The 25,883-nt window shown below is 37.1% G+C and overlaps 1 protein-coding gene across 4 annotated transcripts in view; it reads left to right on the top strand.

Moving 5' to 3' along the window:
* Nucleotides 1–25,883, top strand: part of LOC149140986 (nucleoporin) — a 94,334-nt gene that overhangs the window by 41,965 nt on the left and 26,486 nt on the right. For all 4 annotated transcript variants that reach the window (XM_089453351.1, XM_089453350.1, XM_089453353.1 and 1 more), the window contains 4 exons: nucleotides 47–732; nucleotides 5,810–5,939; nucleotides 6,075–6,156; nucleotides 6,261–6,380. In XM_089453351.1, the coding sequence (XP_089309477.1) occupies nucleotides 47–732; nucleotides 5,810–5,939; nucleotides 6,075–6,156; nucleotides 6,261–6,363 (1,001 nt within the window). In that variant the 3' untranslated portion in view covers nucleotides 6,364–6,380. The remainder of the gene's footprint in view (nucleotides 1–46; nucleotides 733–5,809; nucleotides 5,940–6,074; nucleotides 6,157–6,260; nucleotides 6,381–25,883) is intronic.

Below are 25,883 nucleotides of genomic sequence, written 5' to 3'. Positions count from 1 at the left end.
GACTCGGAATCCTTAGCTAACTTATGTGCATGTTCCAAAAATATAGAAGTGGAGGATCTTATGCAAGCACTTGATGTAGCTGACTTGCAATTAGAGAATTTATCAAGTAAAGTAAAGGAACTGGAGAACAATATTCAGCAAAAAGAGGTTGCATTCAAAAACCTTGAATCTTCTCGTGGCAAAGCTGTGGCCAAACTTTCTGCCACATCAAACAAACTAAAAGATTTGCATCAGCTTTCAGAAAGTCTCCTTGCAGAGGTTGAAACTTTGCAATTAAAGTTAGAAAGTCGTGATGCTGAGATTTCACGATTAAGGCAAGAAGTTACAAGGTGCACCAATGATATTTTGGCCACACAGGAAAATGTGAAAAGAAAAGGCACTGAGCTGCAAGAGCTGCAGGCATGGTTGGAAACAATGGTTTCAAAACTTGGAGTGCATGATAGGCTTCTTGAGGATAGAGAAGCTGGGAGAACACATGCACTTGTTGGTTCACTAGAAAATAGAATTTCAGCTATTATTTCTGAATCAGAAAGTTTCCAGGTAGAGTCCAAAAGCAAGGATGTTTTGTTACAAGATACAGGAAATAAGATGCACGAGTTATCAAGTAAGGTGGATCTTCTTGAGGCTTCCCTTCGTGATAAGCAAGCTCAAGTTGAAAGTCTTCAGAGAGAAAGAAGTTCTGCGTTAGGAGCTATTGCTGCTGGTGCAGAAGTGTCAGAAATTGAAGAAATTGTAATTTTCTAAGCTCTTTTTCTTATTTTACAAAAAATTTTAAGTTATCCTTTTTTGTCTAGAATGCCTAGTTAGAAATAAATTGTATATATCAGATACTTAATCTGCCTACAGACATGTTCCAAACTGTGTTTTAGGATTTCTAGAAAACCTTGTAATTGCGAAAAATATGATAAAGTGCTCTCAATCTCCTTAGCTGGAATTTTTAAGTTTAAGCTGGCTAAAAATTATTATCTTGTTGAAGTCCATTCTCAGGGAAATCCTAACATCAATGATGGAGATAATTTCAATTACTAATAAGGAGAGCATGCAGAAAGAGACTATTGCGGACATAGGAACTAAAACATTAGTATTGAAAATGCCAACTGATGGCACTAAGCCACCAACATATTGACTCAAGTGGACACACATTTTCATACCATCTGTAGTGACTGTATAACGACCATGCAGGAGTTTAAAACAGCCGATTAGGATAATAACAAGATTCCAATGTATTCAACAGTCAACTTCCCAATGAAAGTGGAACTTTACTTTAGATAAATGAAATAAATTCAAGTTTTCAACCAGTTTGTTTATAAAATTGGGTAGCTTTATTAACTTCTCCTTTGTATGTACCAGGATTAGTGTATTGCATATTTTTGACATATTTAATATGGAAAACATTTAGTGTTACCCAAGTTTTTCACATGCCTGAATATTCTACCTTCCATTACATGTTATATCAAACAGTTAGCTCCATGTGTTAAAGAATCATGATTGGGAGCTAACATCCTTTTGGGACTTTGCAACATCTGTAAAACATTTTTCGTCCTTGCTCTAGACACTGCAGTTGAATTTTTCAAGAGTAAGTACTTTGGCAACGGAGCTGAAATGCTGCTGCAACTGGATTCTTCACCAGAGACACAATACTTTGGAAACAAAACCCGAGTGCTTTTATTTCTATTTATGTAAGTAGACTATTATTACATAAAATAAGAAAAGTATAACCTCACATGCAAATTGTAGAGAGAATATTGCATCACATATATAATTACCAAAAGCCAAATAAATTGAGAGCAAATAATATACACAACTGAATCATATCAATTCTTGCGTGACAACAATCAAATCATATAATATATGTTTCAACATGTATTGCAAGTAAGTGCTCTGATTGAGGCCTTTTCTTCCATAGTATTACCTGGCTCACTTGAACATGTTTCTTTCCTCCCAACTGATCAATCATCAATGCTTAAACTTCGAATGCATATTTCCCTCTTATCAATATTCCCCATTTAGATTACCACACAAATTATTTATATAATCTTTATCTCTCCTGTTGTCAGCAACAAACTTCACACCATCTCCAGTCTTGCATGTGCTGAACACTATCCCAAACACATAATATCATCCAATTTGCTTGAGAGTTTCTCTAGTCACAAGCATGGATTGTACTCTTGTATTTTATGTCATTGCCTCATTGTTCTTTTTTTCTCCTTTCAGTCTTGATGGAGCAATTATTACAATAATTGCCATCTGTATGTTTCAAATGCCTCTAGTTGAAAAATCAATGGGGTGATTTATGTATACATACCCATTTGTTATTTTCTTATAGTGTCATTGCTCTGCTATACACATGGATGATAATAATTGGTTTGTCCATTACATTTATTATATGATTGTGATTAGAGTTACTCATTGTCATAGCTTTATCTCGTTGGGTGACTTTAGATCAGGATATATTCTTACAGAGGATGAGATATACCTTGTTGAGCTCAATTGCATAGACAATGGATTATGCAAATGTTGGATGGCATATAAGTAGTTGCAATTTTTTCAATCGACATTGTCTTGTACTTGTTAATCTCATTGTCTGTCTATTGTGAACAGATTCACTCAGTTGTTGGGATTTGCAGCTGTTATGCAAAATCTATCATATCCCATGATTCCCTCCTCGTGCTTTCTTTAGTCATTTGGATATCCAAAGCTTTCATCTCCCTCTGTATCTGCATATGTCAGGTCATGCTTATTTCAGATGCAAATTCATTTCAGTGATCACTCTGCACCCCAATAACCACCTGGAGGTTTTCCTATGTTTTTCCACCACAAGGAGATACCTAAGTAATTATATATTGGAATTCATTATGCACTATGGAAGGTTACCCACTGTCACCGTAGTAGCTCTTCCTCACACTTCTGTTTGGATTTTCTCCAAATCAAGGGAGAGACTTTCCTAAAATTAGGATTAAGGCTATAGAGTGAAGGCTCCAGGTGATTTTTTGAAGAGTTAGCCTAAGCAAAACAAATGATTATAGTAAAAGTTGAATACATAAGTAGTGTGGGAAAGGATTATAAAGGTAAAAACCCCCAAGACTAGTGTTGACCAAATGTTGGGCAAAGGGAGTCAAGGAAGATCACTCTAAAGAGGGCTGTTTTGTGAATGAAGGAAGATAGGGCTGCAAATAACATAACACAATCCTAAAAAATAGTGCTGGAAATAACTAAAGAAATGAGTCTTCGAGAGCCCTATTAGTACTACTCTTGAACAAGTTGATGAAGGTGCTGCCATACAATGATTTATTAATTTCAACAACATCTTGTTTGATGATGAAGAATTAATATATGCAGAAATATAACAGCTAAAAGGAAATAAGGAGGATCTCCATACATTACTCCTATTTAAATGGTAGATGCCCCATTACAAGGCCTTCATAACAGATTCCGTGCAAAAGTTTCCTACTGTTATCAGACAACATTAAAAACATGCAAAAAAAAGTTAAGCCTCTCATATGATAGAAGGTACCTCCATTCTTCCATTAAGCTTGCCAAAATGATGTCCAACATAGCACGAGGGGAGAACTACTCAATTTTCAAATTCTCCTCAATTACAATAGAGAGAGGTTCCTATTTTATAGAGTGAATCTCTTCTCTCATACAATGAAATATTGTTATCTTTTAACTAATTCCAAGACAAGTCAAACAAATATCATTATGATAGAGTGGTTAAGTCTCTCCTAAATCCATAATTGACCATGTTACAACATGTGTGAAATAGCCTCCCAAAGGCAACTCATCCCCATCCAAAAATAGTAGTATGCACCAAATAATGCTCATGATGGTGATGCACCATAAAAAATAAACATCGAACCAAGTCAAATGCCAAGTGTCCACCTGGAATGTGCCCTCCAAGAATGTGCACAACCACGCCATATGTGTGAACACCAAGGCAACCAACTCCATGGATGAATCTGCCAGATGCCAAGTAGATGGAGCTTCCCACAAAACAAGATGTAGTAAAAACCCCAAAATAGCAAATGGACCATCTCCACAAAGCAAATCCAAGGAGATAAGGGCAAATTAGGGTTTGACCATGCCAAAACTCCATGAAATAATAATGTCTATACCTCAGAGAATAGCAAGAAATGTTCCCACAAGTGCGCCATCCAAGATTATAAAACAACAAGAAGAAACATTCCACTGGTGCACCGTGCACCCTCCAAGTTTAATCTCCAAAAATAGAAAGAAGACCCAAGTACAAGAGCATGCTAAGTCACATGCATGACTTTCTCATGTGCAACATGCTTCCCAATTACAACCTCCATAACCACCCTAAACAAAAGAATAATACTTGCCAAGAGGCGAGGGTGCTTTCCAATAATGGTAAAAAATATGCTAATTGTCACTAAAATATCCATGCAATAAGGATGAGAGAGCACCTAGAAGAGGTGCGCCCTAGAAAATTGTGGCATGTAACTACCTTGACCACCCAAGAAAACGTAAAATCTTCTCTAAATAAAGTGAACCCTAGGAGAAAGTGTCGAGGTGGTTTGGACTCATCGTTAAAATATTCCTCTGTATGCCATGTCATAAAGTGTCCAACTAACCCAAGAGAGGCCATTTTAGAGAAGTGTGCCAATCGCTCTAAGATATCAATTGAAAGTTGTGCCCAAGAAGGGGGCCACACCACTAGAAAGCTCCATCTAAGTCCAGATAGCCACTTCAAGGGTGAAAACGAAGCATATAAAATAGGATGCTCAAGCTATTAACCTTAATTTGAATAAATTAGATTAATTTAACCATTGAATAGATAAATTAACATCAACATGTGTGCACAAGGATTAATGCTCAAATATATCCATATCCCTCCTCAAAATTAGTTGCCAACAAATTGAATCAGGGTGAACATGTGTGGCATTGAGAGGTCCACTTTAATAAAGTGTTGTACCATGTAAGTAAAAGACGTTCTCTCTAGCAAAACCACTGTATGATAACAACGAAACATAAGATCCAACCTGAAGTGCACAACTACAAAGGGATTATTTAATGATAAATCAAAATCACTATCTAACCTTAGGGGGTGCTTAACAAGCATACTTACAAACTTTGTGGATCTGATGACCTGAATACCTTTGCCTGAAATTAGCACATTATTAGCACTTGCGGCAGTCCTTGGGAGATTTTAGTTACTTTGTGGGTGTCAGAGTCTCAGGTTTTCCCCTGGTTAACTCAATATTTGTTAACAACGTAGCATCAACTCGGACGAGTAACGAAGCATGACTCCTTGTGATTGGTGCATATGTTAGAACTTAGTATGATTATAAGAGCTTGAGATAGAGGAGTGCATTGTCCTTTTTGGCAACTTGACCAATATAGAATGAGATGAGAAGCAATTACTATTGTTCCACAGCCAATTAGGGGAGGTCAGAGCATTTTGGATACTAAACCATGCTAGGGAACCAGAGATAGTTATAGTTCTATCCCTAACTTCTTCATTGGTTCAGACAGGGTGTTCACTGTTGATGGCACCTCCTTAATGGCAGTTAGTGGACATTAGGCCAGGAGTATATACTGGTAACTGAACATCTTCTGTGTCGCATATGCTTGATGACTCATTGAAGGACATTGTTTGACAGGCCATGGAGAAATTTGTAGTTATTCCTGAATGACAGGAAAGGATAACCTGACAAGTTGTCAATGATTCAAACTTCACTCAGCTTTGCAACCATCATGCATCTGTTGTCATCCTATTCATAGTTTAGCCCATGGTTTATTGATTTTGATTTATTCTAATATGATGCCATGTTTTCTCTCTTTGCAGGGGCAAGTAAGCAAGCGTCTTGTTGCACCTCATGTTCGGAGTACACGCAAGATTGCAAGTGATCAACTTACACTTAATATAGATGTGGAAGCTGGCCAGTCAACTTCAGACCTTAAAGATGATGACAAAGGCAAGTTTTAGTGGAACCGATCTTTCTTTTTTACTTGGTTATCTATATCTACATATATGTACTTGACAGGTAAGAAATGATTTCCAGAAGGTAGCTGCTAACAATTTGTATCCATGTACTCTGTTTCAATCAAAGGTCACGTTTTCAAGTCACTTGCAGCATCTAGGCTTATTCCAAAGGCTATGAGACCCATAACAGATCGGATAGATGGTGTTTGGTATGTACTCTGAAGTCTATGGCTTGCAACTTTACACAATACCATCACTTTTATATTTAATATGTATTTCTGAGCTGGAAAATTTCCACTCACTCATGAAACAGGGTCTCTGGTGGGCGAGTGCTAATGAGGCAGCCTACAGCAAGATTAGGTGTTATAGTTTACTGGATTCTACTACATCTTTGGATGATGGCAATGCTGATATAACAAGAAACTTTGCTTTGGTGAGTTTTTACAAATTCTGCTAAAATATTAAGTTTTGGTGTCAGAATTTGTTTCATCCCTGTCAGATTCTTTCATCCTTTTCACTTGAGTAAATAGTTTTTTCTTTTTGTATAGGTTGTCTAGACTGTAAACCAGCCATAAGAATGGAAGTTTAACTAAGACTGTCCTGCATTGATTGTTCAACTTTTGTGTTTAATAACTTATGCTATTGAACCCTTGTTAAAATCCAGATGTGATCCTTGCAGGATCCTTTGAGGATTTGTTTCACTGCTGGATATTTTGATTTAGTCAGATCTGTGATGAGTCCTGAGATAGACCTGACACATATGCATGACTTGAAAATTGAAACAGATTCCACATGGCAACTTCAAAACAGTAAAATGCAACTAATGATTCTAAAATCAGCTCTATTACTTAAAGGATCATAAAAGATAGTTGTAGATGGCTATAACATAAACCTTCAGTCTATCAATCGCTCTCGTCATTTTAAATCATTTGCATTTATTTTCTTTCAGGTATATTTCATGTCTGTAAAATCTTCATAACTCCACTGTTGATGGATTCTCTGATAGTACAATCATGGAATCTTTTTGTTTCCACCCCCAATTTGCACTTGAACTAGTTCCCACACCCATGCTAAAGTCTCTGAACATGGCTTCTTTTGAGCTGAAAATTTTTACATCATCTCATTTGGTGTGGTTTACGATGTCCATCATCCATTATTGATTTATAGATTTACAACCCTGACTTCTATAACAAACTGCTAATGGTAATTACTTGGAAACTAAAAGATATTTTCATGACTGTCTCATAGCCTTTGACGAGGATTGTTTGTTTGGTCCTTTGGATAGGCGAGGCCATCTGCATGGCCTATAACTTCCAAGTGTTGAGCTTATTCTAAACCATAAGTTTCTTGCTTCTATTCATGATTAAACCCAGTATTCAGGATATACTAGTTTCTTTATTAGGGCATGCACAGCATTACACAATCCTACCTCTAAAAATATGCTTGAAGTGGTCATCTTTCTTGTTGACCCTTATAATTGTAGACACACGTATTAGTCATTCTTTCATTGAAAGGATATTAGTGCTTCAATGTTTTGATGGTTTGAATGATCACTAGCTCTATTCATTATTTATTATGTTCTTAAATATTCATTGAATGTTTTGCCAAGTATCTATATCAAAATTCACCGCAGGTGGCTTCCATGTGGCTATTCTCTACATACTATTTTTATATATGGCAAGCTTTTGTTTTTGGAATTGTAACCTTAGATCAATGTCCTTGTGGGCGTCTTCAATGCCATGCCTAGAAGATGCAGTGTTCTAGCAATGATATATATTTGTGCCTATGATGATCCGTGAGTGTTATCACTTTGAGAAGGGTTTGCGCAAATGTTGAGTCCATTATACCATTAATAATTTAATACATATGGAAGACACCTCATCAAGTTAGTTGCAAAATCAAGCAGCCGAATGGAAAGCCTCACTAAGCACTCTAGGTGTAGGGAAACAATGAGATCATCCACCAGTGATATTTGGGGTAGCTCGGATAGGTACTTCTACATTGGCAGTGCCTAACATGTGAAAATGTCTGAGTAACACTCTCTAGATGGTGACTTTATAAAGTGATTTTATAAAGTGTTTTTTATATTAATGACTTTATAAAGTGCCTTTTATATTAACTAGCCTAGATCCATCTTAACTCCAGATCTACCAAGTGCCGAGAGGGATCAAATCTCTTGAAATGAAAACCTATTTTAGAGTGAAAAGAGATTTGATCCCTCTCGACAGTTGATAGATCCGGATTTAAGATGGATCTAGGCTGGTTTATATTGCTGTACTAGTATATGTTGATTTTGGTAGCTGCGGTCGGTATTCTTCATTACAAGTTGTCCCTAAAGGAAAATGAAAAAGAAGAAATTTAAATTTTGAATTTAATTTTTGCCTTCAAAATATAAGGTCGGCTCCACTTGTTTAAGTCGGCCCAACACTAAGAGATGTGCCCCTTGGGGCACCTTAGATCACTATAAAATTATAAATGAATCACTCGACCTCCTCCACTTGACACAATTCAGATCTCACCAAAACCACCTGTCCTCTATTCACACATGTGAAGGAGAGAGAGGAGAAGAAGACAAAAGTTTGACCTGCATTGGCCAAGACTATTTATGTTTTTTTGGATTGAGATTTGGGTAGTTGAATGAATATGTTTTTGGGCAGTTTGACTACAATTGACTAGCGTTTTTGAGGTAGTTGCAGGAGGCCGAAATTTGTCCTATTTGAGTAGAATTTGACCAAGTCGCAGAAGGCCGAAAAAGTGGTATGTTTGACCAAGTTTGACTGGGAAAATTATTTCGTACTTTTGATGAATTGACTAATTTCTCATAAGAAAAAATTGCTAGGTTTTTCCTAGTTAGGGTTTTCCCAAGGTAAAAATTTGTGTCTCTTGTGTTTGGTTGTCTCTTCATGATCCTACTATCATTATTATTTTACTGTTGAGATTTTCTATGTATAATTGCTTAATGATGAATGTGACACAAGAAGGATTAATTAAGAAATCATTGGAAAGTAATTATTAGACTAGAAGATCATGAAAATCAACAATATATTTTTAATTCGAAGATAAATCAATCTTATAAATTTGACTGAAAGTGTATTTTTAGAGTCAATTTCAATCAAAGTTTAGATTGAATTAGTGTTCAACTAGTTCCATAGCTTGGTTTAAGAATTTCTTCTTTACCTAGTGATATATTTCGAAATTCAATTTTAGTGTAATACCGTCGGATGACGTGGAGTCTGTTGGTATACCGTATAACCATTAGAGTGATTTCTCTCATCTTTGATCACTGCTTGTGATGCCTTTTTTCCTTTTCGTACTTATTAGCTTCTTTACTTATTATTATGTTTGTGTATCTTCAAACAACTACCAAAAAAAGAACACAAAATATAGGTTACAAGCCAGGGCCAAAACCTCTCCACTTGAGGTGAAAACCCACAAAATCGCTTCTCTTCTTATAGATTCTTTAATTGACGAATTCCAAGACCTCTAGACCAAGACCAATACCCTCCAAGACCAAGTCCAACCTTTCCAGATGATGTGATTTCCTTGACTAAGTCAAAATTAGTCAAATCTCTTCCATCAGCACAACTTCGACCCCCAACTGTAGAGCATTGGCCTCCACTGCAAATCTGAAATTTTCGGCCCTCCTGTAGTTGCTGCTGCCACATGTGTGAGCTTCTTCTAGCCTCCTGAGGCTTCCTCAGATCCTTGCTTGAATTTCTCTTCCTTCTGGAGCTTGAGGATGACTTATTGTGACCTTCGCTTGACCTTCTTTTCCTTCCTTCTTCAAGATCAACCCTGTAGAAGAAAACCCTAGAACAACTACAAAAACCCTAGCCTTCCTTTGCACGTGTGAGAGAAAAATAGCCCAAAGATAAGTCTCCTTCATCCTCTTCCTTCTTCGATGTCTTCTTCTTCTTCTTCCTCCTCCGCTTGAATGAGAGAGTGATGAATGCGTCTCAAGGAGGTCGAGTTGTATACCTTGCTGTTGGAGCAAATGTCTCTTCATAGTCGATGCCTTCTTGTTGAGAGAAGCCCCTAGTCACAAATCTTACCTTATATTTATCAATACTTCCATCTGCTACATGTTTGATCTTGTAGAGCCACCTGGAAGCTAAGTTGCAGGAAACGTTGGAGAAGGGTTTGATTTCGGCTGGAAATGAGGAAACTCGTACCGTACGGACTGGAAACGCGTTTCTGGCCATACTGGCCTGTTTCCCGTGGAAGAAATGTGGCCAGTACGGCCGGAAATGAGTTTCCAGGCCATATGGCAGAGTTTCCTCTTCTAACTTGACTTTTTCTTGTATTTTATTTTTATTTTTTTCGCTTCTGATTTTTTATTGGGCAACTAAAATATCTTTTGGATGCTTCTAGATTCCTCTCAAGTTATAAAAAAGAGGATTTTTTTGAGTGGGGCAGCCTAATGTTCAAGCCTTTGGCCCTAGTGTTGATATGCAGTTCATGGTAATGTTAAATTCTTAAAGTAAAAGTGACATTCTCCTTTATTTTTCAAATGTCACTTTTACTTAAATTTTTAACATTACCATGAAATGACTCGAGATGTTTGAGAGTGGTTTCGCCCTCATTGGATATCATATGGAGAAAGTAGAATTTTAAATCTCACTCAAAATCCATCAGACTTACCTGTTTTTCAAGATTTCAGATTGGGGGAATTAATGTTTCCATTGGATTTTGTCATGTACTAGGGTATGGAACTTGTATTTAATCAAGAGAACCAAGCCCTCTATGCAGGGGAGACTCCCAATAATCAAGAGCATGTAGGGTACTAGGGTATGGAACTTGTATCTAATCAAGAGCACTAAGGTCGTTCAACTATGTAGGAGGGGACTCCCAATCAAGCATGAGACAAGAAATTAGAAATTTCTCGTGGCTAATTTTGGATATTGCTATTTTCATTATGTGATCATTCATGAGTAAATGTGATGTAAATTTAGAGACTTATAGTTTATGCATTGACAATTGACAATTTAATCATAATGTAATAAATTAGAATTTATCATATATGCTTTATGATTGCACATATTTCTTAATTGTACTAATATATATATATATATATATATATATATATATATATATATATATTGCGTTTCCCCATTTCCAAAATTTGGGGGGTTAGGTTTCGTACCCATGCCCATTTCCCCGTTTCGTGCAACTTAACCTGGGAGTTACCACAAATTTGTCTTCAGGCCTAGCTATGATCTCCCAAATTCCATTCTTCATTATAGATTGATATCTTCATTCATGGCATCTTTCCATTCTTGGTGATTGACAACTTCTTCAAAAGTGGATGGCTTTGCTTCTATTAGTTTTGTCATGTAGGCTGCATACCCAGAATATCATTTGGGCTTCTTGCTTTTCTTGAATGTACCTTGAGCTGCTCCATGACCTTTTGCATCTATAAGTGTAGACTTCAACCAGCTAGGTCTTTTTCTAGATTCGGGGATAGCCACAAGTTGTATAGGTTCATAGGGACCTTCATCTTCATGGTTTGATTCTTCTTCTTCCATAGTAACTTCTTCTTCGAATACTGAAAGTTCATCATCAGAGTCCATAGGGAGATCCTTTGATTTCTTGAATGTAATACTTTCATCAAATATCACATCTCGACTGACTTCTATTTGGTGTCCTTCTTTTATGTATATCCTATAGGCCTTAGTAGAGTTACTGTAGCCCACAAAAGTTCCCTTCATGTCCGATGGATCCAACTTCTTTCTTTTGTCCTTAGGTATATAAATATAGATAGGACAACCAGAAATTTAGAGATGATCTATGGTTGGTTTCTTCCTAGTGAACACTTCTTCGGGAGTCTTGTTATCTAGTGACCTGTGGGCACTTCAATTTTGTATGTATATAACTGTCTTTGTAGCTTCACCTCACAAAAATTTCGGTAAATTTTGATCATGTAGCATTGCTTTTACACTTTCTTCAATGGATCGATTCTTTCGTTTTGCAACTGCATTTTGTACGGGACTATATGGGACTATCAACTCCCTTTTATTCCCAGACTCCTTACAAAAAGCTATGATTTCCTTAGATGTGTATTCTCCTCCATTATCAAATCTCAAGATCTTGATTCTTCTTTCTATAAGGTTCTCTACTTCAACTTTGAATTCTTGAAATTTGGTAAATGCCTCATCCTTGGATTTCATTAAATAAATCCAAGTTTTTCTTGAATGGTCATCTATAAATGTGACACAACATAGATGACCTCCAAGGGATTTAGGAGTCATAGGACCACAAACATCAGAATGAATAAGATCCGAGATTTCTTTGGACTGTGAAGCACTGCTTCCAAATGGTGTCTTAGTGTTCTTACCCAATGCACATCCCTTGCATACTCCTTCTTTCAATTTGGGGATTCCATCTACTATTGAATTTAGAGTTGGAAGGATTTTGAAATGGAGATGACCGAATCTTCTATGCCAAAGTTCACATGGGCTGATTTCAATGTGAACTAAAGCTTGAGCAAGAGGGGATAACAATCTGTAAAATCTTCCTTCATGAATCCCAATCCTCTAGCATTTTTAATGCTTGAGTTTTTACCCCATACTACAACTTTTCCATCAATGAAAACCACTCTATCACCCTTATCTTCTAGACTTGAAATGGAAAGTAAGTTCTTATGCAAACCTGGAACAAATAGGATGTTGTTGAGATGAATATTGCCTCCATTCTCTAGTTCTATCGAGGTTGATCCAATTCCTCTCGTAGTTAGCTCTTGTTGTCAACAAGTTCTACGGAGTAGGAAGACTATCCTTTTGATAATGTTTTTAGTTGCTTGTGATGACCAGTCATGTGTCTTGATGCTCCACTATCGATCACCCAAATGCTCTCATCTTGAAATATGTCAGTGAGTGCTGAGAAGAGTCCTTCGTCCTTTGTCTTGGTCATTTCCTTCTTTGGAGTAAATAGGAGATTTCATACTTCTTTGACACCTTTCATACGATGACTTTCCACCTTTCAACACTTCTTTAGAACCTTATTCAATGTAGTAGAGATCTTCATAATGCCGCTCTGCCAACCTTAGCTCTGAAACCATATTGAGAAATCTATAGGGCAATGATTAGAGTGATTTCTCTCATCTTTGATAACTACTTGTGATGCCTTTTTTCCTTTTCTTACTTATTAGCTTCTTTACTTATTATTATGTTTGTGTATTATCAAACAACTACCAACACAAGAAGAACAATAGCACAAAATATAGGTTGCAAGCCAAGGCCAAAACTTCTCCACTTGAGAGGAAAACCCACAAAATCTCCTCTTCTTATAGATTCTTCAATTGACGATTTCCAAGGTCTCTAGTCCAAGACGAATACCCTCCAAGACCAAGGCCAACCTTTTTAGATGATGTGCTTTCTTTGACCGAGTCAAACCTAATCAAATCTCTTCCAGTAGCACAACTTCGACCCCCAGCTACAGAACTTCGCCCTCCACTACAAATCTGAAATTTTTGGCCCTCCTGCAGTTGCTACTGTGACATGTGTGAGCTTCTTCTACCCTCCTGAGACTTCCTCAGACCTTCGCTTGAATTTCTCTTCCTTCTGGAGCTTGAGGATGACTTATTGTGACCTTCGATTGACCTTCTTTTCCTTCCCTCTTCAAGATCGAACCTGCAGAAGAAAACCCTAGAACAATTGCAAAAACCCTAGCTTTCCTTCGCTCATGAGAGAAAAATAGCCCAAAGACAAGTCTCCTTCGTCCTCTTCCTTCTTCGTTGCCTTCTTCTTCTTCCTCTTGCGCTTGAATGAGAGAGTGATGAATGTGTCTCAAGGAGGTCGAGTTCCCTTGTTTATATAGGCTTCTCAAGGTGGATGTGGCTCCTTAAAATAGGCCGACTTGATCTTGAAGGGTATTTTGACACTTTTAATGACAAAAATAATTTTCTTTACAAGTTACAATGTGCCCGATGGGGTCTTCAACTTATGACAATGTCTCTTTTGACTTCTTGACCTAGGACAAACCCTAGAAGCACTCAATGTGTGCTTGACCTATAAAATAAAAAGTCCTTGAGCATGAAACCAATGCTTCAAAAATAATAATAATAATTTTCTTTCATTTTACAATATACAAGAATCAAAAGTACATTTCATATTTATGAAGACCGAACCTAGTTACACATTTTTCAACGCATAGGAGAGACCCATGTAATACTAGCAACAAGAGGGAGGGCAAGATCTAATCTTGACCATTGAACCAGAAATGGCCTGTTTTGTAATGGAACTGGTCAGTTTGGTATTGAAGCAACCTTTTTCGTTAAGCTGGCTGGTTTCTATTATTTTATCAAAGATGTTCCAAACACAATTAAAAAAAACAAGGATTTTTGACTGAGGCAGTCTAATATTCAAGCTTATGGCCCTAGTATTGCTATGCAACTGATGGTAATGTTAAATTCTTAAAGTAAAAGTGACATTCTCCTTTATCTTTCATTTTCATGTGTCAATATGTTTGAGAGTGGTTTCGACCTCATTGGATTTCATATGGAGAAAGTAGAATTTTAGATCTCATTCAAAATCCAACAGACTTAATAGTTTTTCAGGATTTCAAGATTGGGGGGATTGCAATGTTTCCATTGGATTTTGTCATGTATGAGGGTATGGAACTAGTATTTAATCAAGAGCACCAAACCCTCTATGTACCTTGATGTTAGTGGCATTGGTTGTCGAACTTCTCTATCATGACCCTACTAAAAATGTATCCATCACTCAAACAAAATGTTGACTTGACATGCTACGTTTTTTCTATCTTATTTTAATGCTTAGAAGGTGATATTGATGATGAAGATCCCGATATAGGTAATGGTTTTGATGATATGTAGGTATTTGTTGTAGCATGATGTTTTTTGCATGCTAGAGGCCATTTAGAGCCTGTTTGTTGATGTCTTTTCGGTTCAGAAATGGATTGCATTCGATGTTATTTTCGTTATGTGCACCATTACATGCTATAAAAATGAGAGCTTTTGCTTATTTTTGTAGAAATGGTTTGGATTCATATGGATGCAATGAATATATATGTTTTTCTTTAAAATTTGAATATTTTATGTGTTTTTGGTCGAATGGTTTTTTTGGTTTGGTTTTTTTACCGGTTCTCGGTTCAAAGGGTTTTTTGATTCGATCATCGGTTCGATTTCGTTAACATTGTTAGTGTTATCAAAACCAGACCAAAACCGGTGTAGCTGATCAATCTGATTGGTTTGGGGACTAAACTGGTTCGGTACGAGGTTCAGAACCAAAAATGGTCAATTCGGTGTCAAACTTGCCTTTTTCCATTGAACTAGCTAGTTTTGTACCGAACCGAATGGTTTGTTTAAGTTGACCAAATATGTTTGCAACACAACTTTTTTAAGAAAAAATGAGAATTTTTGAGTGGGGCAGGCTTAATATTCAAGTCTTTGGCCTTGGTATTGCTATGCATTTCATGGTAATGTTAAATTTTAACGTAAATTTTACTTAAATTTTTAACATTACCTTGAAATGACTTAAGATGTTTGAGAGTGGTTCCGACCTCATTGGATTTCATATGTAGAAAGTAGAATTTTAGATTTCACTCAAAATCCAACAGACTTAACAGTTTTCAGGATTTTAGGATTGTGGGGATTGTAATGTTTCTATCGGATTTGGTCATGTATGAGGGTATGGAACTAGTATTTAATCAAGAACACCAAACCCTCTATGTACCTTGATGTTAGTGGCATTGGTTGTCAAACTCCTCTACCATGACCATACTAAAAATGTACCCCACTCAAACAAAATCTTGACTCAACATGCTAATAATGCTTAGAGGGTGATATTGATGTCGAAAATCCCAATATAAGCAATGATTTTGATGATAAGTAAGCATTTGTTTTAGCATGATTTTATTGGGATGCTAGAGGCCATCTAGAGCCTGTTTGTTGATGTATTTTTGGTTCAGAGACGAATTGCACTCAATGCTATTTTGGTCATGTGCACCCTTACATGCTATATAAATAAGAACTTTTTTCTTATTTGTGCATAAATGATTTGGATACATATGGAGGCACATGAATATATATGTTTTTCTTTAAAATTTGAATATTTTATGTGTTTTTGGTCGACCGGTTTTTTGATCGGTTCTCGGTTCAGACAGTTTTCTGGTTCGGTCACCAGTTCGGTTCTGATAACATCGGTGATAATTGACAAATTGTCTTAGGTTGCAAGATGTGATGGTCAAACTCCATCTAATGTTGGTGACAACAAACCCATAGTTGACCAAGAGGAATCTAAAGGCCATGTGTCAAATGTCTTTGGGTATACTCAAGGTAAATAATAAGACCATCCCCCAGCTACATGATATGCTTTAGGTAGAAATATTTCATAGTGCAAAGCAGGGTTGCGGGGGAGCGCTCCCCCCAACGAACCTGCTTCCAATTTGTGCTCCTCTCGGGAGCTAGTCGGGAGCCCGCTCCCTTTAAAAGAAAAACGCTTCCTGGTTTTTAGGTAGCGATTAGGGGAGCTCCCTTGTCTTTTTGGCAATAACATTCCAAATGCAATTTTTTTCAAAGAAACAAATAATTTTTGAGTATTGATATGCGATTCATGGTAATGTTGAATTCTTAAAGTAAAAGTGACATTCTCCTTAATCATCATTTTTATCCTTTTACTTAAATTTTTAACATTACCATGAAATGACTCAGGATGTTTGAGAGTGGTTCCGGCCTCATTGGATTTCATATGGAGAAAGTAGAATTTTAGATCTCATTCAAAATCCAACAGACTTATCATTTTTTTAGGATTTCAAGATTGCAATGTTTGCATTGGATTTTGTCATGTATTAGGGTATGGAACTCGTATTTAATCAAGAGCACCAATCTCTCTATGTACCTCGATGTTAGTGACATTGGTTGTCGAACTCCTCTATCATGAACCTACTAAAAATGTACCCATCACTCAAACAAAATCTTGACTTGACGTGTTATGTTTTTTCTATCTTAGGTTAATGCTTAGAGGGTGATGTTAATGACAAAGATCCCTATATAGATTCAGATGTAATGACAAAGATACCTCTAGATATTAATGCTTAGAGGGTGATATTAATGACAAAGATCTTGATTTTCCATCAAGACTAAAAAATTAGACATTTCTCGTGGCGGCAAGAGGCCCAAGCATTAGCAATAGATAATAGATTTACTTGTCTTTTCTAGTTTCTAGTAGTTTTTATAACCGTTGACTCTTTCATATTTATTATGATATTTTTTTGTAAACAATATATGACAATTTAAATTTGAAGTTTGAAGTTGGCAATTATAACTCATTGGTAATGAATTATGAATATGATGCTTCACGAAAGTTGAAAGTTGTTTCATTTCATTTTATTTATAACATTTCATTTCATGTTAGATATTATTTGTTGTATTGGTTACACTTAGCTTACAAGTACAACTTTGCTGATCAATGATGATAAATGTTATATATTGAATTTTGAAAGCTTGAAACTTTAAGATTGATGAATCATGAGACTCAATATGTTGTGTGTTACTATGTTACTAACTTGTGGACGTGGTTGATGAAGATTATAACTTCTAGATGATTGTTGTTATATGGTTCAGTCTATGTTTTTTATGCTTTTTATATATAATTCATCATTCTACATGATTTTGTTGACATATATGCATCAAAATATAAAAATATATTATATAAAAAATTGCTCCCTGAATCACTCCCAAACTGAGAGCTTCTGAAAATGTCGCTCCCTCCCGCTCCCCGTTTTCACTCCCGCTCCCAAGTAACCTTGCTGCAAAGACCTTAGTGGGGGGAATTGTCTTTTTTTGACCACCCGGTTCAACTCATTCTTGGGAGGTATTAGATGAACATCAACGACAACAATACCCTTCAACAAACATAGGGCCAAATATGGGTACATCTCTCTCCTTAAAGTTGAGTCACTAAAGTGTGAGTCTCGTGGAGGAAGAAGACCATTCATTCATAAAATGCTCTCAAGGCATAAATGAATGGCCCCAAAATCTATCTAGATGATGGCTTAAAAAATTGTCTATTTACAATGAATTAGACATCAAGAAGTTAGGTTTTGAGAGCTTAGAACCGTGAAGATATAGTAGGTTTGATGATCATGTCCAAGAGGCACATCTTGGAAATTATAATTTGGTAATATAATTGAATGCTTTGTCACTTGGGCCAAGGACAGTGAATCATATCCCTTGTTGAGTCAAGGTTGAAATGCATGCATTGAACTAAATTAAGGGTTTGAACATTGTACCCATAGATATGTGGTGTTGAAATTGGCAACTAGGGCCAAATTCCACCTTAGTATAGCTCATATGATGGAGATGATTATTGCACTGGATTCCTCTTTCGGAGAGGTACAATTTTGATATAAAGATCATCTCATTTTGACAAGCAGAAATGGAATTATGAATTTATTTCTCTTATGGACAAATTGTCAAGGTCGACTCCAGTCAAATGTAGGCTCTGTTGAAGAATCTAGGGCCAATGTAGTATTAATGTGATTCTTCTTGACTTGATAACTATTTTTGAGGTGTTTTAACTTTTCTTCTTCACATATTCTTCATTTTTTTTTTTGGTAGGTAAGCACCCAGGGGGATTTGAACCAGTGACCTATCGCAAGGAGTGCCTTACTTGAGTGTGTCTTCGTTATTTCATCAAATAGCTACCAAAACAAAGAGACATGAACACAAGATGTTTGGCTTTTTGCCAGGGCCAAAACCTCTCCCTCTTGGAGAGGAAACCCCACACAAAATTCTTCTTATAGAGATTCCAATTTACGAATACCAAGACCATGACTCTTGACATGTTATGCCACTCCAAGACCAAGACACCAATCCTCTTCTTTGCCACTGCTGAGATCATCATCATCATAGCTGTACAATAATTGCTCCTTCATCTAGATCACTGCTGCACCATGACTGCTCCTTAATCTAGATCATTGGTGGACCATGACTACACCTTACCAAAGATATTCATCACTACTGCGCTGAGATCATTGCTATATCACTGATATCTTCATTGAGACACCATTGAGACCATAATTGCATCTATGCTGGGATCATGACAGTATCTAAAATGTATGTCGAGATATAGTGTATCACTGTGATCACAAAGATCCGAGATACAATGTATCACTGTGTGATCACAAAGATCCGAGATCTTTCTTATCACAAGTATGCATGAGAGTATGACTGCATTATATGCTGAGACAATGAGTGAAAAGATCGAGTCATTATCTCTGCAATACCCTTTTGAAAACACAGACTCTTACCCATTCAAGAACCTGAACTATTGAGCTTGTCCGAAGTGACTGTCCCACTGTACTTGATCGAGATTCTTGTACTCCTGTACCCATCCGAAGTTTTGTGCCTCTTTCATCATTCGAAGTTATAGAGAGATCTACGTTTTTGTGTTTCTTGTGGTGACTTTAGCTGTCTATTTATAGTAGTCAGTCTCCCATATTAGCCGACATGTCCATGTAAATTGATGTGTTTCTTTATTGAGCCAACATCATATTTATGTATACTTTTAGGTCGACATGATTGTCTTCTACCTCCTTTTGCTTGTAGACTGCTTTGTGCTTGTCTTGGAGGATTGTGCTTGTCTTGGAGGGCTGTTCTAGGCTTGTATACATTTTACATAGGCTCATGAAGAGCTCCTTATTCGTGACTTTGACTCTTTGACCTTAAATATAAATCCTAAGGCTCTCAATGGGAGCCATCTATAAAATAAACCTCTTGTTCATGAAACTCATGCAGCAAGGAATAATAAATTTATTTTCTTGCTTTACAAAAATCATAATTACAATGTCATGAAAACTGAACCTAGTTACATTTTCTTCAACACTCCCTCTTAACTAGGGAGGTATTCATGATGGTACTCGGTCATTCTCAATTTGAAGAATTTCTCATAAGAAGAATTGGATTGGTAACCCATCTTTCAACATCATACTAACCAACATTGTTTTTATAGCAAGGCCTTAACTGACAGCTCTATTAGATCAGAGCACAATGTTGGCGAGACCAATGACTATAGACACCTTTATCATTGTCTCTCAAGATACATACCCACCCGGGTGTTCACTGAGTATGACCTTCTAGGACTATTCTTATCTTGGGATCCCAGCCCTCAAAGAATATCGATTCTCTTGCCTACTCTTATCTTGGATGCCCTTCACATCTTCAAAGAGCATCGGATGCTAGATGATTACCCAGTCCTCCATTTTTTCTTCTCAGGTGAAGACAAAATTGTTGTGTCTATCATGTGTCTACATTCCCATTCATGGCCTTCACCTAGACATACGACTATTAGTCCTAGTCTAGTGCATGACACATGAAATGGAAAAACACAATTGTCACTCCTTTTTAATAAGAGGTGATCTAATCCAAGCTCCCTCTTGATTAGGGACCTGTCAGAGCTTCCTCTTAGCTAGGGACTCTTCTATACATCAACAACTTCTTCTTCGTGGGTCCTTCAGTTGCTTGATCAACTTCTCTCCTTGATGTCATGAAAATTAGTTGAGCTTCTTTCTTGTAGTTTGTCATGTCATTCCTTTCTTCATGGAAAGTGGCCTTCTTCATATCTGGAACCTTTGTCATATGACTACTTCTTTCTCATTATGCTTCTTCTATTCATCACATGAATGCTAGTTGTACTTGTAAGTAGCCCTGCATGAACTTGTCTAGATATTCTTCAAGAAATCAAAATATATCATTAAATCAAATCATACCTTACTAAGTGGCTCTTCATTATGACATGTTTTGTAGGTATCAACATCTGCATTTATGTTGACACATCTCCCAAAGATATCCATTGTCAAGGGTCTACATCTTTTCCATCAGAGTCTTCATATCTTTCCGGGAGATTTTTTTTAGTCAAGTCTTCTTGATCTTTTGGATGTTGGTTGCCTTCATCAGGGTTGCATATGTCACGATCTCTTTTGTCCTTATACTTTCCATTCCTAGGTACTTTTAATTAAAGTTTCTTAGTTGTGATTAGCCACCTCATACTTCATATGAGGATACATTATGTTGATTTCATCTAGTGTGTCTTATGTCTTCTTGCATCCTTTCAGAGGAGGAGATCCTTTTTCTCTTGATCATGCTTCTCAAGATAGAAGTAATGATCTATGTTACCTACAACCATGTGGCATGTCATTATAATATTAAACTCAGGCATACTTACCTTATTTTTACCTTCAGATCATCGAGGCTTCTTCCAACAACTTCCTAGATTGAAGAGATCTTCAATCCCTTGATCTGCTTTATGTCATCACATCATTGTCTCATGGATTCCATAGGTTGGAGTTCTAGTTGAAAGTTGAAACACTTGCTTCCTCTCTAGATTAGTGAACCCTACGATGAGGATTCCATTAAAGAATTTTGAGGATCTTGTATATCCCCAACTGGCAGATGTTTCCTTTTAGAATTGATGTATGATGAGCCTTGTCCTAGATGATTTCTTCCTTTCCTTCAATGTTTACTAAGGCTCCCAAGAGCTATATCCTTCATGTTTTGTTTGCCATGGATTTTGTCCTTCATGATTCCCATGGTGATGTCACGAGTTCTTGTTTCTGATGCTTCCATGATGCTACGATGCATCTTATCATCATTGCCATATCTTATAACAGAAGCTTATGATAGGACCCTCTTTCCCAATCATAGAGATGTGTTACTCCCTCTTTCCTTGGCCCTTTTCTTCAGCTTCCTCAATCTATCCGGTGATATGAGCTTCCATAATTTTAGCTATACCTATTCTGCCTTGTTTGAGGACCAAACTTCCCTTTCCTTTCTGCACATGATTTAGTCCTTTACCCTTCAATACTTTTGCCATCAACTTGTCTTTCTCTATTTAGCATAGAGACCATAAGTTGTCGAATGAGGTAACCTTCTTATCCCATGGATATTTGTTACCTTGATTATTTGTTAGTGCATTATGGTTATCTTCCTTTCTAGGTCTTGTAGATGGAAGATATCCTACATCCTTTGATACCCTTTACTTTCTTTCATGTGACCTTCTTCATTGCATCTTTAGAGAATGAGTTTATCATCTACATCACTTTGATGTCTCCAATATTGCTATGTGAGGGGATCTTTCATAAGCATCCCTTTCCATAAATTCAGAGGAGACCTATTGATATGTTTAATAACTTCAGCTTCTTAGAGGACTATGACTATCCTCCTCCTTCATGCAAGGAATTTTGATGACCCATCCAACTTATAGATGTCCTTGCAATCATGAAATCATTTAACCAAACTTGATTATAGAATGAAAAGATACTTACCTGTCATGTGAAGATGAAATCTTCACTTAGATCATGTTTGATGAAGAAGATGTATGAGGGCTTCTTCTTGAATGATCTTCTTTTAAGTGAGAAAGCCTTTCAATAGAAAAGGTTGTCCCTTTTGATGTGGATGATTTGCTGCTTCCTCGGATGGCCTTCTTCTAGGGCAATGAGATGATCCTTGCTTGATTTCATAACCTTGGAGATGACAGTGCCTTCTTTTGTAGTGTAGATCAGGATTACTTCCATAGTGTCAACCTGTTCCAAGGTGAGGTCTTGCTATGTAGACAACTTTTATGAGGGTCTTGGTGGCCTTTTGATGATGACTTGTCAGCATAAATGCTCTTGCTGTTGTAGACTGTCTTCTAGATTGCATAAACAAAAATCCTTTGCTATTGTAATCTGCTGTTGTAGATTGATCTTGCAATTCCTTCAACTTGCTTTGATGCCCTTCTTGAAGACTGGTCGTTGTATGTCTCTTTTGCTTCCCTTCCTTTGACTTCAGCACCTTCGCTCTGATACCATGTTGAAGAATCTAGGGCCAATGTAGTATTAATGTGATTCTTCTTGACTTAATAACTATTTGTGAGGTGTTTTAACTTTTCTTCTTAACATAGTCTTCATTTATTATTATTAGAATGTGTCTTCGTTAGTTCATCAAATAGCACCAAAACGAAGAGACAAGAACACAAGATGTTTGGCTTTTTGCCAAGACCAAAACCTCTCCCTCTTGGAGAGGAAAACCCGCACAAAATTCTTCCTTTAGAGATTCCAATTGACGAATACCAAGACCATGACCCTTGACATGTTATGCCACTCCAAAACCAAGACACCAATTCTCTTTTTTGACACTGCTGTACCATAACTGCTCCTTCATCTAGATCACTGCTGCACCATGACTGCTCCTTAATCTAGATCACTGCTGCACCATGACTGCACCTTACCAAAGATCTTCATCACTGCTGCACTGAGATCATTGCTATACCACTGATATCTTCATTGAGACACCACCGAGACCATAATTGCATCTATGCTGGGATCATGACAGTATCTAGGATGTAAGCTGAGATATAGTGTATCACTGTGATCACAGAGATCCGAGATATAGTGTATCACTGTGTGATCACAGAGATCCGAGATCTTTCTTATCACATGTATGCATGAGAGTATGACTGCGTTGTATGCTGAGACAGTGAGTGAAGAGATCGAGTCATTATCTCTGCAATACCCTTTCGAAAACACAAAGACTCTTACCCATCCGAGAACCTGAACTATTGAGCTTGTCCGAAGTGACTGTCCCACTGTACTTGACTGAGATTCTTGTACTCATGTACCCATCCAAAGTTCTGTGCCTCTGTCATCATCCGAAGTTACAGAGAGATCTGAGTTTCTGTGATTCCTGTGGTGACTTTAGCCGCCTATTTATAGTAGTTAGTCTCCCATATTTAGCCGACATGTCCATGTGAACCGATGTGTTTCTTTATTGAGCCGACATGATATTTATGTATACTTTTAGGCTGACATGACTGTCTTCTACCTCGCTTTGCTTGCAGACTTCTTTGTGCTTGTCTTGGAGGATTGTGCTTGGTCTTGGAGGGTTGTTCTAGGCTTGTATACATTTTACATAGGCTCATGAAGAGCTCCTTATTCATGACTTTGACTCTTTGACCTTAAATATAAATCCTAAGGCTCTCAATGGGAGCCATCTATAAAATAAACCTCTTGCTCATGAAACCCATGCAGCAAGGAATAATAAATTTATTTTCTTGCTTTACAAAAATCATAATTATAACGTCATGAAAACCGAACCTAGTTACAGTTTCTTCAACAAGCTCAGGAAGCCCAACAGACGTGTCTCTTCACTCTCAACGAAGTGTATAAATAGGAGAGACCTTTTCCTCATTTGGAAATCATCTCATCACATCTTCTCTCTCTTGATTGGGTCGTATAGCATTGGAGGCATCTCTACTTCACACGTGTGTCATCTCCCTGTCTCTCTTTACTTTGTATGTGTGGCAGGGGACCGAGTTTTTCTAGGTGAAACAGGTCGCTGATTTCAGGGCATTGACTTTGGCTGATTTGACCAGCATTGACCTTGATTTTTGTGCCAGAAGTTTGATTTTAGGAGGCCACATTTATTGGCACAAAAATCGAGGTGTTTGGGGACAGTTTGACCAACGTTGACTCCAAGTCGACTTCTGTTTTGACTGCAAAAAATTACAGCAGACTTTCTCTCTCCTTTGAATGGGTTTGACTGAAAAATTTGAGCTGAATTTGACTCTCTTGGAAGGTCGATTTGGACTGCTGTTTGGAGGATGTTTTGGGGAAGCTTTGATCACCGTTGACTTTCTTGTTAGGGCTGATTTGACTGCTGATTTGGCAGATCTGTTTTGGTCTTGTATTTGTACTCTCTCTCTCTCTGCTGAACTATTGAAGAATAATAAGAAGATTTAATCAAAGGGTTTCCCCACATTGGGGTTTGTCCCTGGCATCCGCCACATCTTGTGTTCTCTTGTCTTGGCTTATCTTATGCATATGATTTTATGTTCTATCTGCATTTAATGTCTATGTTTATAAGTAAATGTGATTGCCACTGGATGTAATTGGAATTTGTCATTGGGCTGCTAAAGGAACATTGAAGTAAATTGTCTTAAGCATAGAACATACCATTGTTATCTAAAATTAACAGTAGGCCACGATGATCTTAGTCTCACTTCCTTTCAAGTAGAAGCAATAATTAGATAAAGAGATCTTGGACACAAAAAATCATAACCTTAGTTTTATAAGGTTAAGCTTACCAACTATCTAAGATCACAAAAACTTGACAAGGCATCGATTTACCTTTGACAACTCTTAGTGGAGGAGGCTAAGTGGATCACATCGTCGACAAATAAGAGTAAGAAGATCAAGACATGACGTAGGAAACAATTGTTCCCCTCTTGTATGGGCTCCTTGAGAAAAGAGTCCAAGTTTCTATGTAAACCCCAAAAAGTGTATGGAGAGAGAGGGAAACCCTGCTTGATACCTATGTTGCTTTTGATGAAAGAAGAGAGGATGTGAGAAGTACAAGGCCATCTATTGATGGACTAATAGAGTCTTATGATGGCAGCCAAAAGAGCCTTAGAGATGCCAATGTCTTGTAACAACTGGAATATTGCCTCTCTTGGGATAGATTTGAAGCAAGGCCTTTCAAAAGTCAACAAAGAAAACATGATACTTTTGAAGAGTGATGTAGAACCTTTGCAATGATAGCTTAGAGGACAAAGATATTGTTGATAGTTTAGAACTCACGTGGGAAACTTGCATGTCATCTAGTTATACGGTTCTTCTTCTCAAGGTGTTCTATGGCATAGAGCTTTGCAAGAGTGTGCCTTTTTATGATGGTTTGGTAATTATTAGTGTTTGATGTTTAGGATGGTTTGGTAATTATTATTGTTTGATGTCTTCTCGATTTGAAAATAGGGTGGATGATATGATGGGACCATGAAGAAGGACGGGTAAGTGTAATTATTACACTTAGCTTACAAGTACAACTCTGGTGATCAATGATGATAAATGTTATATATTGTATTTTGAAAGCTTGAAACTTTAAGATTGATGAATCATGAGACTCAATATGTTGTATGTTACTAACTTGTGGACGTGGTTGATGAAG

Source organism: Pinus tabuliformis, chromosome X (genome assembly GCF_031772625.1).
Source record: "Pinus tabuliformis cultivar Carrire ecotype Pingquan chromosome X, CPIR1, whole genome shotgun sequence".
Classification (NCBI taxonomy): Eukaryota; Viridiplantae; Streptophyta; class Pinopsida; order Pinales; family Pinaceae; genus Pinus; species Pinus tabuliformis.
The sequence above is the reverse complement of the archived record's forward strand: the minus strand, read 5'-3'. Positions and strand labels throughout refer to the sequence as shown.